This window comes from Atractosteus spatula, chromosome 3 (genome assembly GCF_055471065.1).
Source record: "Atractosteus spatula isolate fAtrSpa1 chromosome 3, fAtrSpa1.hap1, whole genome shotgun sequence".
Classification (NCBI taxonomy): Eukaryota; Metazoa; Chordata; class Actinopteri; order Semionotiformes; family Lepisosteidae; genus Atractosteus; species Atractosteus spatula.
In genome coordinates, this window is record NC_142708.1 from 1,651,939 (window position 1) to 1,668,770 (window position 16,832).

At 44.2% G+C, this 16,832-nt stretch overlaps 1 protein-coding gene across 1 annotated transcript in view; it reads left to right on the plus strand.

Moving 5' to 3' along the window:
* Positions 1-662: 662 nt before the first annotated feature.
* The window catches only part of pcsk1 (proprotein convertase subtilisin/kexin type 1), a 28,619-nt gene continuing 12,449 nt past the window's right edge, over positions 663-16,832 (plus strand). Inside the window, exons 1-5 of the mRNA XM_088911642.1 lie at positions 663-845; positions 4,313-4,417; positions 6,827-6,949; positions 13,533-13,679; positions 15,342-15,418. Of these exons, the coding sequence (XP_088767768.1) occupies positions 663-845; positions 4,313-4,417; positions 6,827-6,949; positions 13,533-13,679; positions 15,342-15,418 (635 nt within the window). The remainder of the gene's footprint in view (positions 846-4,312; positions 4,418-6,826; positions 6,950-13,532; positions 13,680-15,341; positions 15,419-16,832) is intronic.

The window sequence follows — 16,832 nt, forward strand, 5'->3', positions numbered from 1 at the left end:
TAGCCCATCCTGTCCAGCAGATAGATTCCATGATTCCGTTCTAAGAAATTTATGGCGTTGTCTTTCCTATAGAGACCAGCGGTGTTGTTTGTTTTTCAGTCTAGAGAACATTTCCCTTCAATGTTCTCTAAAATGAAAAGCAACACTGCCAGGACAGACCCAGACACATGCAAAAACACACATTAATATAAATGCTATTGAGCGCTCACGTACAGTATATGGCAATTGAATACGAGGAAGAAATAAATCTTGCTTATTTGTGTAGATAACAGATTCTATGTTCGATTAAGGACAGAATACACAGAATTTACACGAAAGATTAGGCAGGTATGGTCTGTCTTCTCTTTTTTAATCAAAACGGAGGAGGTTATTTTTAGATCTATCCCGCCTTCTTCCCTTGAGATTAGAGAATGGATTTTACTCCAGGTAGACTCGAATCTGACGTCAGAGCCTTTCGTAATCTGACGTGTGAGCACTGTTTCCCTCCCAGTTCACACTGTAGCAAGCACGTTTATTCAGTAAAGCAACACCGCTGCTTTTGGTTCGCGTCTTCGGAACTCTTTTTGAGATCTTATATTTGTAGTTATATATATATAAACATACAAATATTTTATTATTTTTCTGCAGGAGCTTTTGTAAATATCTAAATCTATATTTGTACAATGGATGCGCGATGCTGCTGGTTTCTGCGATCCGCTGTTCTCGCTGCCTGTGTGGTTCTGTGTTATGTGGACATTTCTGCCGGTGAGAGACAGTATGTCAATGAATGGGCAGTGGAGATTCCCGGCGGTCTGGAAGCAGCCAGGGCGATTGCCGAAGAATTAGACTACGAATTAGTCCGACAGGTAATCCCGCTACTTCATTCCCCTCGTACAGTATGTGCCAATTGAAACTGAATCGCTAGGACTCTGTTGCACACCTAGCCCTCGGACGGTGTGTTTCGAGCTGTTTGGCCCGCAATCGCAGATAAAAAGCGTACTGACGAGAGGTCTTTGATCCTTTTCATTGACTATGCTCTGGCTCCGGAGTGTATACATGTATCGAAAAGAGATCTTGGGGGTATTAGGCTTTTGAATAATACTTTAATATCGTTATGCGATTTCAACTGCTTGAAGAGCGGCGTCAGTCCTGTTGCTGAGCATCGCTACTCCTCACTCCGGCAGCCGATCGCTTCTCTCTTAATAATTCATCGCCTCTCTGACAGGAAAGGCACTCAGGCGTAGATTGCGGAATGTGTTTATGATTCCTTGAAGTTTGGGAATCTGACATGCTTTCGGAGCAATCCAGTGGTTATAGACGTGCTTTCTCTGTAATCTTAAATACACAGAGCCCAGTGGGCATTCTTCGACACGTAGGGTTTTACGTTTAAAATAAAAAAAAATGTTATACTCGTAGTGTTTGATGTTACATATCGATAAAGCTGTGGTCTATGTCCACTAGTTGTGCATTTTGTCTTGTAAGAATTTCCGTAATTCGTGGCGAGAGAAATAAACTACAGCACACGACTGTTTCAACACCTACTGTATCTTATTCTCGTATCTTTTGCGTGGGCTGAATAATAAGACGGAATGAAGCTCATCTACTGTAGCTGGTGTCTGAACTGGTTAATGGATAACAACGTTTTTATTGCTTTTCCTGGAGGCACAGGATCTCGTTCATTTTTATCCAGTTTAACAGTGTTAGTCTGTCAGGCTGTGAGTCGACCGAATAAAATTACCCGACCTTGCGGGTGAAAACTTTGCATCGGTGCGATCAAGCGCCTCGCTTGAGCTCCTCACACTCCGGCGGAGAAACCAATCTCCCCAGACGTGTTCAACCTGAAGAAGAGCTCCATCACCGTAGCCTCCAGAATTTATTTTGTTAAAAGACAGACCATAAGACTTTGCTACTGGATTACTGCATCTGCATTAGAGCCTCGTTCGCTTTTAGGCGTGACGTTAGAACTCACACGTTATACATAAGAGTAGGAGTGTAAGAGTCTGTCTAAAGATCTGCAACCCCGCTCCTCTACAGACTGTACGTGCAGAATATCGGTAGGGTTTCTATTACATTTTTAGGTAAGAAGCAACCAATTATATAATAGTAGCACACTAGGGCATCAGTCAGCGAAAGTGATTATTTCATTTCTTCCTGCGCGTTGCATTTTCTGTTCATTAACCCAGGGGTAGCTGTGGAAATCGCTGTCTTTAAACGATCCAATGATGACATGTTGTGTAAGGTGCCAGTTTCAGTTTCTTACGTAACTGAGGTTTACCGGTGAGAGTTGTTCACGTTCATGCGGTATCCACAGTGTTCACTCTGCCACCCTTTCATCAGTTGGAGCTTTTTAATTGAGAAGAGTTGCACAGTCTTTCAAAAAGTCAACCAAACCAACGCTATCCACGGGCGTTTATCATAGTCCCCCTTTGTGCTGCTTTTTACATTCTTGAGATATATATTCATTCACTTCATCATTTCAGTTCCATACACACTAAAGTTTCCTACAGGTTTATTTGAACAAGGTCACTAGAATGACCCTGCTGTATTGTGTTTTGCCCTGTGATTACTGTCTCCCGTTATGCTTTTGGTAGCATGTCTATAGAACGTTCTCACTAGCACTTCCTAAACGAATAACTGTTTGTTTTATTTCTATGCTACAAACTCGGGGTGTGAAATTTACAAATTGGGGAGGATATGAAATGAATATAACCAGCTGGTTGTGATATCTGTTTGTTATTCAAGCGCATAATAAAGGTGAATAATTTCCCTCCTTTAGTAAGTGATACCATGGGTCTCTATTTTCCCAGGCTTGATAATAGAGAAATAACCAAGACCTAACCTAGACAAGATTTATTAACAAGAAGTTACACACAACATCACTCAGTACACACCAGTTACACTACTATGAAAGGTCACACAGATATTTCCAATGTTGTGAATTTCAGTGCTTCTGTAGGCCTAGAGAATCCAAGAAGTCAGTCTCTATAATCTAAATATACAATACATTGCAACAAGCCACAGAGAGAGACCTTCATCCTAATAAACAAAATGGATCCTAAACAGGACTAAATCTCCCTCTTTAAACAGATGCTCACTGAAGAACGGGTAACGATTCCCTGATCTAGAAGAGAGATGTCCTAGCCTGCAGATTCCACAATAAAGGAAATCAGAATTTCCACATAAATAAGACAGCAAGTCTTCCTGTAGTTACAGGGCTTTTGTGCTCAAACCACCTGGACAGAATCCAGGTGCTGGTTTCAAGTCTGATTGGAAAAGGAGATCCCTCACAGCATCCAGCACAGTAACTGACGATATTTTCCCTCCCCATCTCTGTCCCTATTCTCTTTCATTTCTGCTCTGGTCCATTCCTACGGACGAATGTCAGCCTTGATTATTTATTCTTTTTGATTTGCAGTGAAGTTAATTAACCTCAGTGAATAATTAGAATCATTAACATCATCCTTCGTGTTTCGTTGTTTCGTTGCCCATTGACAGCGTCTCAAGCACAGAGAAACAATATTCATTTTATGAATTCAATGTAAAGTTTTGTCACCAGCCTGTGTACACTTAGCTGGTATAACCTGGTATAAGCTCTCCTGACAGGCTGGTAAACTGACCCTTTTTAGTTTTTTTATCAGAGAAGATCATGAAGAAACATGACCCCAAGTGCTCAGTAATCTCAAAGGCACTAAAAATCCCACCCAGTGGCTCTCTTCCGAATCACCAGTGAAATACAAAGCAGAGGACATACAGTAAGTGGTAACTCTGGGGGAGTGAGTTTACATCAGCAGAAAGGAGACATGTTTCTGCAAGAAGGTGGGTGGGAGTGTGGAACAAGCTCACCAGCTCTGTAGTAGCCTGACTTTTGCCAAGAAAAGCTGGACGAGATCGGTGGATGATAAAACTACTACCAAACCGGCTACATGGGTAGAACAGCCTCCTCTTGTTTGGAACAGTTCATGGGTTTTGATGTTCTAAGCAAGACCAGGCCTGGTCAGCAGTAGGTCAGTAGTGGGGTCAAAGACCTCCAAGAGAAAACTAAGTTGCTACTGTGTATGGTGGCGGACCAGGAAGTGGAGTGCTGCATGTTGGAGCAGCTAAGAGTATTTGTATTAATACTGACTAAATTCTATTCTGAGTCTGTCTCCATTCCCACCCCTCCCCCTGATCCATGTGCAATGGCTGCTGTGAAATCCATAAAGAAACATACTATGTACGTCTCATATATCTGAATGAGTGCAGAGCTTTTGTGGAATAGTTATACATGTTAATGAGCGACTTCTCTTACTTTAATAATACCAGAATGAAAATGTAAAAATCTCTTTTATTCCAGATTGGAGCACTTGAGAATCATTATTTGTTTAAGCATAAAAGTCATCCAAAAAGGTCAAGAAGAAGTGCAGAGCACATCTCCAAGAGGCTGTCAGAAGACGAAAGGGTAAGCTGTTTCAGTCTCTGCATAGAAGTCACCTGAATCGTTTTTTATTTATTCATCCGAGATGTTATACATTTTGCAACAAGTCTTGTTTTAATGAACCACACTGCACACAGCATGGTCTGAGCGTCCATTATTGAAGGTCTGGAAAATGTTTTGTCTTTCATCAATATTTCATCATTCTATTCATGAGCCTTAGCAACTAGGAATCTAAAATTGATCAGCACTTCTATTTCTGAATGAGCAAAAAGTATCAGTTATAACTATAGCATGAATATGCACTGTATGATTTCTGATAATCCATTTTCCTCAAATGCTCCACTTTGTCTTTGCATGAAAATCAAGACGAGGGCCTTATTATGCTGTACCAAGTAACTTGATTGTTTTATTTCTAACGCTGGGGCTGGTTGCTCTGATTTAGTGCTACCCTCCATTATGCACCTGGTCGTACACTCTGAACAATGCAGGTGCGTATCTACACAGATTAGTCCAGGCAGGATGAGCTCTCCAGGCAGAGAAAGCATTGGATCAAGATGTGGTGTTTGATCTGTGATGTGGGACTGCCAGGTTGCGTGCTGAATGAGGTGGGCTGGAGTCCTTGATGAGTTGTCACCAGTTGCCTGGAGGGGAGGAGGACAGTCTCACTAGTCACATCTGAAAGCCACATCCTGAATTCCTCTTTCTGCTCATACCTGGCCCACACAGTTCAATACCACACAAATACAGTGTGCACTTCATCTCCCCATTGTGTGCATCCCCTCTGAGTAAACCCATGAGGAATAATTGCATTTGCAGTTTCTGACTATGTGACTGACATTTCTTTGCCTGCTGCTCAGGTTCTCACAGTCTGAACAGGCCGCTGGTTTCAAAATGCTGCATCCTGTCAGCTGTGAAATGTGCATTTTGCAGGTACACGCTATATCACACGAGTGAGTGATCTCTACAGAAATTTGCTCTCGGGTCTTTTCCTCTGTTACTGTGCACTATCCTGGAAGTTCTTCTGGAGGCTGAGGGCAGCTCCCCCCTCAGATTTCAAAGGAAAAGTGTGAGTTAATTTCCTTACGCTGCCTGCAAAGATGGTTTTGTTTTGTTACCGATAGAATTAAACCAAACCAAAGAAGGTATCTGCTAATGGCTGTGTCCCTTTCCTTCCTTTTAAATCAGGATGAAAGTACTGTGCAGGCAGCACACATTCACACTAATGAAGCCAGGCTGCTTTCCATAAGAATAGAAACCAGACCTGCAATTACAACACATTTTCATAGATCCAGGCTCTTCCGGCTTTCATCTCTCTTCCTGAATTCATGGAATAAGATTAATAAGCCTGATTCATGTTATCACAAAGCATTTTTGGGAACTAACAATGGCAAACATCTTCTGGTTATTAAAAATACATGCTGTACGCTGAAATGCCCTTTTCACACTAGCGCCGGTACGCCTGACACGTCCTGACAGCCGTCAGCACTGGACCTGTACTGCTGGGTCCTGGTCCTTCCACACAAAAGCTCCTGTGAATGAAGGGCTGAACATTGTTCTTCATGAGTGAATGAAATGAAATGGAAGAACATGAATGCATGAGTGAAATGGAAAGGAATCGCTGCTGGAAGAGAAGTAATCGCTTCTCGCGTATGTTTTAGCGTGTGAGAACTTTAAGAGCCCGTTTTGCTGTGAGGCAGGGGACTGACGGAAATCTGTGTTGGCAGCACTGATATTAGACAGCCCTGCAGTCAGGATCTGCTGCATCTCAGCAATCATGCATTTCCAGAATGATTTCAGTAACCGAGCAGGAGTCACAAAGGAAACTGTTCTAATCAGCAGAAAATATTCTCCCTGGGACTTTGTTGTGGGTGAGACAAAGCAAGTTTTCAAACCACAGTGATTTTCAATCATTTTACAGAGGTCAGTGCAGATGTAGAGGGGTATCTGAAACAACACTAGATCTTTTGAATAGTATTTATTTTCATTTCAACCTTTTCTCCTCAAAAAGAATAGAATACATTGTTGTTGACTATTATTGTAATTGCTATTGTTATTACTTGACCTGCTATTACTACTGCCAATCTTCTAATGGCTACTGTAACTGTCAGTCTGCGCTGACTAATAATATTACAATTACATTGCCCTGTCACACAACACCTGGCACATAAAGGAGCAGACACAAACACTGATTGAGAATGGGCTCAGGTTGCATGAATAACAGTTGCTCTGTTTTAGAAGGATGGGGTTCCCCTTCTTTAATGGCAGGGCTCCACAGAGAATTCCTCCCAGCAATAGCACTGGAGATGAGACAGTGGTAACGCGAGGTGCCTGTCCGCCTGGCTGTTTCTCAAATGTCCCTCTCAGCACCCCGCTGCGCTGGCGTGGTGCCCTGTGCCTGCCCCCCTGACGCAGCCCGTGTTGTCTGTGCGCCAGGTGTCCTGGGCGGAGCAGCAGTACGGGAAGCAGAGGAGGAAGCGTGTGGCTCTGGGGGCGTGTGCGGACTGCTCGGTGGAGAAGCTGTTCGACGACCCCATGTGGAACCAGCAGTGGTACCTGGTGAGTGATTCACAGTGCAGCGGTGCAGGTGTGCACAGAGTCTTCATCTCTCCTGCAGCAGCCCTTTCTGGAGAGCACACAGGGGCACACCGAAGCGCGTCTCCGTCTTCTCCCGTGACTCTCTGCATGCATTACAGTCCTTCTGGAAGAGTTTTTATCATCTGAGTACAGCCCTCGGTCGATCTCTTGTGTTACCATAAATGTCACACTTCGGGGTGAGAGACTCCTGCGTGTTTATTCAGACGCACAAGAAGATTGCTGCACCGCGTACAGCAGTCTTTCTGACAACGATCATCCCCGCCGTCCTGTTGCTCTGAAGCATCACAAGCTGTCTCTGCAAACACTCCGCACAAGAGGTGACTGTGCCTCCAGCTCAGCATGTGCAGGGCACACAGATCAAACCCCACTCTGGGAAACTGGATCTATCAGAGATCTAAACGGACAGGTAGCAGGGGGCTGTGGGAGCTGCTTACGTGTTCACTTCACTTATGTGTTCAGACTCTGTTAAGGTCAGCAGCTTTCATTCCGCCCTGAGAGCCAGTGTCCTGTACCCAGCCTGGGAGGAGGCTGCTTGTGTTGTGAGACCTCTCTCCTCCAGGGTGCGAGTGAGCTGGGGGATAATGTGCACTGAAGAGACGCAGCTTCCAGCTGATTTTACTTGCCAAGTCTTTTCTCATGCCCTTGATTGAGCAGTTATGATTACCCTGTGAAAAGAAAACGTTCTAGAAACACCTGCTCTAAAATACACCAGCACATCAACATGACAAGAAATGACTTATTTCACATTAGCTGCTATTTATTATAACCCCAGTAGTTACTCTAAAATGATATGAATGAGTTTCTGTGGCCTTGGAAAGAATGCATTGTTTCCCAACAGGTGGATTTTTGGCAGGGAGAGAGGTGTAGAGCACCGTTCAGTACATCACACACCCGAAGACATGTCTGCGTCATTAAACCTGTTGACAGGGCAAAACAAGGTCAAACCAGATTTTATTTCTACAGAAAGTTTGTAATTATCATTGTAAGTGGTCTCTCTGAAGTTCTGAAACATCAGTGGGTTTAAATGGCCTCTCTGGAACAGAGCTCAGACTGTGAAGGCGGCTGATCAGCACGTAGCTCCGCTTCGGCCGTCAGGAGGTGAGTCTCACTCCACCTTTCCCGGAGAGCGGACCCCTCATGGAGTGAAGTCTCCCAGGCTTTCACATACCCTGTTCCCACGGTCATTTCTTTCCCAGGAGCTCACCCCATTGGAAAATATGCAAATGGGAAAATACTGTGCTGCTGTTCTATGACTCTTGCCCTCTCATGCGGCGAGCACAAGCGCTACGAGCCACAGAGGGCACCAGGACACTGAAGCCCTCTGGAACAGAGTCTAAATCCAGGAGGAGTTTGTCTGAAATGGAGGTTTTTCCTCTTGCTGTTGCTGTTGGTTTTGGTATCTTCCTCATGTTGTTCAAGCCAAAAGAAATGAACCTACAGAAAGTCCCAGGAAGCAGAAAGCACACTCGCATGGCATGCAGTCCCTAGAAACACTGACAGCACATCACCAGGATAACAAGCCTGTCTCTTTCCTATCATTAAGGCATGGAGCAGGGCCATTAAGAAGCCTTTAACAACATGATCTTTGTCCTAATAAAATGAAAGCAGGTCAGTTTCCTAGGAAGGTCTGTGCTAAGCACACAGTCTGCACTCTGATACTCCCTGCTCTTGCTTATTTTAGTCATTGTTTTCTGTAATGAATAGCATTGATTTATTTTCTTCCCTAGTGCTTTGCGCTTGTCGCAGTTGTAACCTCAGCTCCAGCAGGTTTCAGACGTGTTTCAGACGCAGCTTCTCTGTTCCTCAAGCATCTTGATGTTATTCTGACACCTGTCTCCTTCAGCACCCTGCTGCTCCTCCACAGTCCGCCTGGCAATCGTGCTCATGGACAGTGCCTGCAGGCAGATGGATCTGATTAAAAGTCTTCAATACCACAGCTCCACACATTGATGTGTTGGGTAGCTGAGCTCGACTTCCCCAGTCCCTGCCCTCTTAAAGATCTGTTTCAGACTGAAGCATTCACTGTTTCAATACACGCCAGGATTCTCACTCCAGATTGATGGCAGAAAAACAAACAGAACTGTCATTTGAGACTTTCAAGTCATTTTTATTGCTCTTCCACATTATAAGCTAGCAGCTCTATCACCCTGCAGCTCCCATCTGGCAGCCCACTGAAGCCCAGCAGCTGTGAGCCTGGCCAGTACCTGGATGGGAGACCGTGCTGTAAAAAAGGTGCCGTTCTTTATATGAGACGTAAAAAAGAGGTTCTAACTGTCCAGTAAAAATAATTAAAAATCACAGGGTGCTTCTTGAAAAGGGTGTTACCGCAGTGTCTTGGCCGAATGTCCCCTTGGCCTTTACCAGTCATGGCCTCCTAATAATCCTAATCTCTGAACTGGCTTCATTACTCTCCTCCCCACTGAGAGCTGATGTGTGGGGAGCGTACTGGCGCACTCTGGCTGTTGGCTGCACACTACTGGTGCTGGAGGAGAGTCCCCATTACCTGTAAAGCTCTTTGAGTGGAGTGTCCAGGAAAGCACTATATTATTATTATTGTATGTTTCTGTTTCTCGTCTGTAGGGTTTTCAACCTTGATTCAGTGTGAGAATACAAGTCAGAAAAGTATTGATAGATACAGATTTTTTCACAAACACATCTTTCGTGATCCACAATACATTACTGTATGGTCTAGACCCAGGAATCTTTGCTGTGCTAGACACCTCCTACCAACTACCTTCAATCCCCTGGAAATGCTTGTCTTGCTGTGTTCCCTACATGAAAGGTTAGCTAAAATAACATCTCCTTGTTCAGATGCTCGATTCAGGCCAACATCAGATTTAATTAGTGCTCTTAGGCTTCAGTTGTAATTAGGGGTGGTAATTAAAATGTCTTTTAAGTACAGTCATGTGCTTTCCCTAACGTCAGCGGTTGCAGCAGAGGAAATGACCAGAACTGATTCTGTCTCACGTGCCTGCCAGCTCTCATTCGAGTGCAGTCCCTGTGTCACAGGCTGCCTCTTGACAGTGTGACTCATGGCTGCCTCACGACACGAGACCCTGGCTGTTTTCAGGATGGCAGCTTGTGGTGTGCACGCAGCACAGACATTCAACAGGGGAGAGTCACATTTCAGAGACTAGAACAGCCTGTTGATAATGTAATGCAATCGGATATTGATACATTCACATTCCTCGCTTTTAAAAAACATTTGTGATTCACCGGTGAGGGTGACAGACAGTGGGCCTCCTGGAACATCATGACAAGTAAGCCACTCTGAAGCAGGGTGAGGCTGAGGCAGATATTACAAGGCTCTTGGGGATTTGTGCCAGTGCTGATAGCCCTTTCTGCACTCATTTAATGAGTCAGTGAGCCCTACGGTGGTCTGGCAGTGATTGCAGAAAGGTTCTGTTCAGGTGTTTGCTAATATATGTGCTAATGAACAGAACAGACCCAGGCATGACAGACACAGGCTTTTGACAAATCATTTTCTTTTACAAAGAAAAAGTGAACCCCCAGTTGAAATATATTAGATTCATTTACTTGATTTTTTAATTGGATTTGCTTGTATCCGAAGGGTATAGCCTGCCCACTCAGGCAACTCACCAGAGCTGAACAGACTTTTCAAAGAGACCTGCAGCTGCTCGGACTGTATTAACGGTCCTAAAGCGTGGATTACAGCCTTCAGATGCTGAGACTCCTCAGGGCCTGGTGTGCTACCATCAGTGCATAAAATCACACATTTTGTGCAGTGACTGCTGAAATATCTAGTCTTTCCCTGACACTTCTATCTAAATGAGACAATATTTTACAGCTAAGTGTTTAAGAGAAGCATTATATCTGACATCTGATTCAACACCCTGCTGCTCCACCTGGGATTTTAAACCCACAATCTTCCCATTTCAGGTCCAACACCCTGACCATTAGTATATTACTACACCGCAAACTACATGGTTGCTTAGTAAAACTTTAATTTGACTCGATCTTGTTACTGTGTGTGCAGTAGCATTCGTGAATGTTCTGCTTGAAGAAAGGCTCTGTATGATACTCATTTTCACACTGCTTGGACAAATCCAGCCTATTCCACATCGTCTCTGAGCACCATAGTGGAGCACAAACCTGTTTCAGACACAAACGCTGAACGTGATGTGGAAATGGGCTGCCTGATTGTCAGGGAGTCTGTGCTGTAGTGAAGCGGGCAGCACACAGTGTGACAGTCCGCATCATCTGTCCACTCTTCCAGCTCTGGGCTAATATTCCCAGCTAGCAGCGGCATTTATTCACCTTTTGAGCTACGACCATCACCCAGATAATCTCAGGAGTGGAATATTTTCCACTGCTTTCCCAGACAGGAGCACTCTTAACTTGCTACAACAGCTGCGCTCTTGTCAAATGCACAAAAATTCACCAATCTCGGACAAGGCGTGAGAAATATTAGAAATCTTGAGAACCAGGCACAGATGGAAAAAAAAACACATTTTGGAACCAGACCTTGAAGTTCTCAACCCAAAGGGTAGTGGGAGTGCACAACAACACCCACCCATACTGTCGAAGCTGATACCCCAAAACCTCTAAAAAGAGCAGCTGGATGAGTGCATCAGATCAATAGGCTGCTAGCAACTCGCAGACAAAACGGTCTCTTCTTCTTCAGTATATTTATGTATGACACATATCTTTGCTAATTTATTTTGCTGACACTTTTATCCAAAGCAATTTACATCTTCACTGGTTGCAGATGTTCATAGAGCATTCGGGGTGATCGGGGTACCTGGCTCAAGGGCATGACAACAGTGTTTCACCTGAGATTTGAACCCATGACCGTCCCGGGTACAAGTCCAGGACCCTGACCACTGCTCACACTACAGCTCCTGCGCAGCGGTTTGAGAGCCAGGAGGTTTTCAGCTGCCAGGCAGCTGTAATCTGCTCTGCTGCCTGTCTCACAACATCCCTCTTCACCACAGTCTGCTCTCTGGGGATACTGTCTCATTTTCTTGTGCATTGCAACAGATATATCATCGCCTCTATAGTTTTCAAAACAAGAGGCAGGCTGGAGATTGGATACAGCATGAGCTGCCTGCTTAATCATTGTGCTCTGAGAGTGCAGGCTGAAGTAGCTGGAGCATTCATAATTTAATCAAAAATCTTTTTTTCAAGTGTTGTCATGGAGAAGTGGAACTATGGGGGATGAGGCGTGCTCGTTACACTGTGGCCTATTAAGTCTTTGATTGCTTTGTCGAGCGATATGCTTTGCCGTGAGAGCCAGTGGAGGAATCTTCGTGCTGGGGAGGAAACTTTTCCAGTCCGTGAAAATGTTGCCTCATGGTGGGTTTTAGATGTGAGTGTGTGTATGAGTGGTGTGGCGGTGGGTCTGTGGGAGTATGGGAATGTCTGTGGGTGGGGTGGTTGAGTGTGTGTCAGTGTGGGAGTGAGTGGGTGTGGGTGTGTTTGAGTGTAAGAGTGGGTGTGGATTAGTGTGGAAATGGGTGTGGGTGTGTTTGAGTGTGGGAGTGGGTGTGTATGAGTGTGGGAGTGGGTGTGGGTGTGTTTGAGTGTGGGGGTGGGTGTGGATGAGTGTGGGAGTGGGTGTGTGTTTGAATGGTGTGAAGGTTCATGTGTGTGTTTTTAGTGTGTGTATGGTTGTGTCTGGGTGCAAACGTATTAATGTCAATGTGGGGAACAAGGTTCTGTTCCTAACAAACAAAGGATGTCACAGTGTCCTCACAACCAGTGAAAGCTGAAAGCTACAAACCTTCCACCCCCAGTCCCGCTTCACAAGAAGCCTTAATTTCCCTCATGTACTCCTATTTTCTGTGGCTCACCATCTGCAAGGAAATTCCAGATTAAAACAAATGTTCATCCAGTGCAATAGCTATGCTCTGCAGTGAATGGAGAAACAAGCTAGCTGGCACTCCAGTGTAAAAGCTGGCTTCTGCAGGCTGGAGCAATAAATCATCTTTCTCAGACAAAATGTCTTCATGCTGTTCAAGGCTCTGCGTGGAGAGCAGAAGGGCAGCATGGGAGACGTCCTGTCAGACTGATCCCTCCACAGAACAATGAGATTCTGGTGACTCATAGCCTGCGGCAGTTCTCTGCAGATACGTGAAGAAGAGGGCTCTGTGTGTGAGTGTGTGTGCAGCTATGAATCACCCAGATCCTTGGATAAAATAATACCTCTCACTGATTTCAATTATCTGGGGACTAATTGAATTGCCTTGCACTCCAAAACCTTCAAGGAGGTCAGAGGTCAAAAAGCTTCTGCTGAATAAAAGGGTGCTCAGGATAACTAGGTGGCAATATCCACACTGTTTATTATTCCATTAACTCTGCGTGTTTACTGACACGCTGTGGGATAGATGTCTTGTATTACCTGCCTGATAATGATAGTCTTCCTACCTGTTGTGTCTCTCACAAGATTCCCAGTGTACTCCCAGTGTCCAGCAGTCTTCTTGACAAAGCAGGCGCTGGACACTTTCTGGACACAGGGCTCTGCCATCTGCAAATATCCTTCTCTTGGGTTCACTTCGCCTTTTTTTTCCCTGTTTCATTCAAGCAAGATACCAGGACCTCCCCCTCCCTCCCCAAGCTGGACCTGCACGTCATTCCCGTGTGGAAGAAGGGGATCACGGGGAAGGGCGTGGTCATCACCGTGCTGGACGACGGGCTGGAGTGGAACCACACCGACATCTACCCCAACTACGTAAGACTCCCTCTGCCCGGGGCTGGGAGCTCACACAGTGGAGCCAACGCCGGGCTCCGGCCATCGCCATGCTCGCGGTTCCTTAGTCCTCGTGCCGCTGCAGTCATCAGAGCCAGCCCAGAATGACTGCTGAGAAAGCACGGATCTGTTCCCCAGGCCTGAGTGCCCGTGTGTCCACACAGTCGCCCCTGCAGCACGACACTCCCACGCAGCTCAGCGTGACAGCAGAGCACGCTCTCCTCCACAGAGGCACTGCCTGGAACCCACAGAGTGAAGAAACCTCTCTCGGCGCGGTCTAGCCAGTGAGAAAATAAAAAAGGCTCCCTCTTTACTAATTAGGCTCTTTAATTAATCAGAGTGAACTGAGTCACAGAGCCCTATGCATCACACTATTCGTTAATTTGCCAAGCTTTTAATAAAGGGTTGTAAATAATTATGCATAAAACGAGATTTAAAAGATTATGTTTTTAATCTTCTTAATAGAATTTTTCATTGTGTGCAGCCTTATATGACATGGTCTATAGCATTATGGAAAGAGCAAGGAAATTATAATTCCGTTCAAACTCCTTGGTCATCATGTCACAGTGCATTCTTAAATCTGGACATGCTTTACATTGCTACAGTGTTAAAATATCAATCACACTTTTCTTATCAAACACGTACCAGGACCAGGATTTGAAATTGCTAGGGGCAGAGTGATAGCACTGTGGCTAAGAATCTACACCTGTGGCTGGAAGGTTGCCAGTTCACATCCCACAGCTAGCAGAGGAATCCTACTCTTTTGGGCCCCTGAGCAAGGACCTTAACCCCAACTGCTCCAGGGGTGCTGTATAAATGGCTGACCCTGTGCTCTGACCCTGAACTTCTCTCCCAGTCTGTGTCTCATGGAGAGCAAGCTGGGGTATATGAAAAGATGAATTCCTAATGCAATAAATTGTATATGACTAATAAAGTGATCTATCTACTTGGGTGAAAAATGCATTTGTTTAAAATCAAAATTGACAGGCATTTTCTTTTGTTTAGGAACCTGAGAGCTACCCTGAGCTCATGGTCACACCAAGAACCCTGACACAAAAATGGCCAATTGTGCTCAGCTGCACAATTGTGCTTGATTGCTGTCAGCAAATCAGAATGAATTAGGACAGCTGAAAATTGTATTACTGAAATGCTTGGTGCCTTGGTTCTCTGTATGGTGTGCTTGTACACAGACTCTGGTTGTGTTTATTTATCTGACTGATACCATTGTCCATGACACGGTTTTGGCAATATTATATAAAAAGGGCCTAATTTAATATTTGTTGTATTATTTAAAAGGGCCTTATTGAAGTCAGATGTTTGTAGTACAAAAAGGAATGAATGTGAAGATAGAAAGGTTACTGGTCTAAAAAGGCCAGTCCACTTCTGAAGATCACTGCTTGTTCCAGACATTCGCAGTATACTTTTATGCATTTTCTTTTGAATTATATATATCAGACTGAAAAGTTTAAAAATGCAGCAAAAGGTTTTAAAAAAACTATTTGACCTCTGAGAGGATTAGTCACAGACAAGGGAATGTCAAACTGCACGTAGTTAACAAAGTACAAACACAGCACTGAGAAGCAAGACAGAGGAGGAAATGCAGAGACAGATCTTCACCACATTTTTCTTCCCTTTTCGATTTAGGATCCAGAAGCCAGTTATGACTTCAATGACAATGATCCAGACCCTTTCCCTCGATATGACTCTACCAATGAAAATAAGTGAGTAAGAACAATCCTTGTACCATGTACTCAAGTCTGACATACAGTATGCACTGTGCCCACAGCTTCAATTGTACCCTCACTGACACGGACACAAAAAACATCATATAACAGAGTGAGTGGCAGACTGGACAGAGAGTCTTAAAACATCTAGGATTGGTATACTACAATAAAACAGCACTGTAATTGCACAGTGCAAAAGTCATATTTGGCCTTAATAATTAAATTCCGTAAAACACTAAATTCACACATATTCACTATATAGTGGCCTCCAAAGGGTCCTGTTTCCCTGAGGCACAAAAAGAAGGATACACATTAATCATGGTTAATTTTATTACCCGGAGACTGTAGGAAAGTGGGGCAATGCTAATATCAAAGTTTTTTTAAGAAGGACACATTAATATATCTTCACAAGATATGATGTTTTTGTTCCTGTTTCGTCTAGAGTAGTAATAAATCTGGAGGGCGCTGTGTATGTGAATGTGGTTTAATTGTGTGTTGCTAAGAAAATCTCGAACATTCTTCCCTGGTGTTTGCCTACAAAAGACGTTTGGAAAAAAAATGGTTCTCTCATCTCATCTTATTTAGTTTATGGACCTTCCAACTAAATAAGATGCAGCTGGAAAATAAATTTGATTTCAGGTTTAATGATGTCAGAGTGAAATGGAAATATGGTGAACACAGCGGCTTCAAATTCGCTGGTTTGCTGGTTTTATTTGAATGTGATTTTGCCCCGGATCTGTACCTCGGACAATGCGCCCAATTAGCTGACTCACCCGGCGTCATCACCCAGTGCTGCTTCCCAGCGCACCTGTGCGCACCTCTCAGTGAGTCAGGCCAAACAAACCGGCCTGCGTCTCCAGGGGGACCGAGCACTCTTACCGCTCTCAAAGGCCTGAACCGACGATCTGTGCATCACAACAGGAACAGAAAAACAAAGCAGAAATGACAGTGATTGCAGAGTGTGGACAAAAATGAAGAAGTTTGATACGTCATCATCACTCTTCTCTGTGACTGCCGATCTGCGCACCGTAAAAAGCTGAAGTTTCAGAGCCTGGATTCCGTTTTTAAAAACCAGAGAGCATAACAGCGCCTCCCGAGTTCACAGTTAAACCGTTAGCATTTTGATTTGACGTGCAGACAGATTGCGGGTTTTGCTGCTAATTTCCTTCTAGCTTAATAGATATTTATTTGTATACAGCACATTGTTGCCCTTCCAGCCCATACAGAGCACCCAGGAGTCCTTAAAAATAAACATATTCCAATAAAAATTATAGCTTTCACTCACTGACACAGGGTAAAAGAATATAGAATTTCTGTATAAATGTTTCTATTAATACTGTATAAGTATGCAATGTTTATGATTTTTTTTTAGTCCTGAACAGAGAGCATTACAAGGTGTGTAAGGTAATTT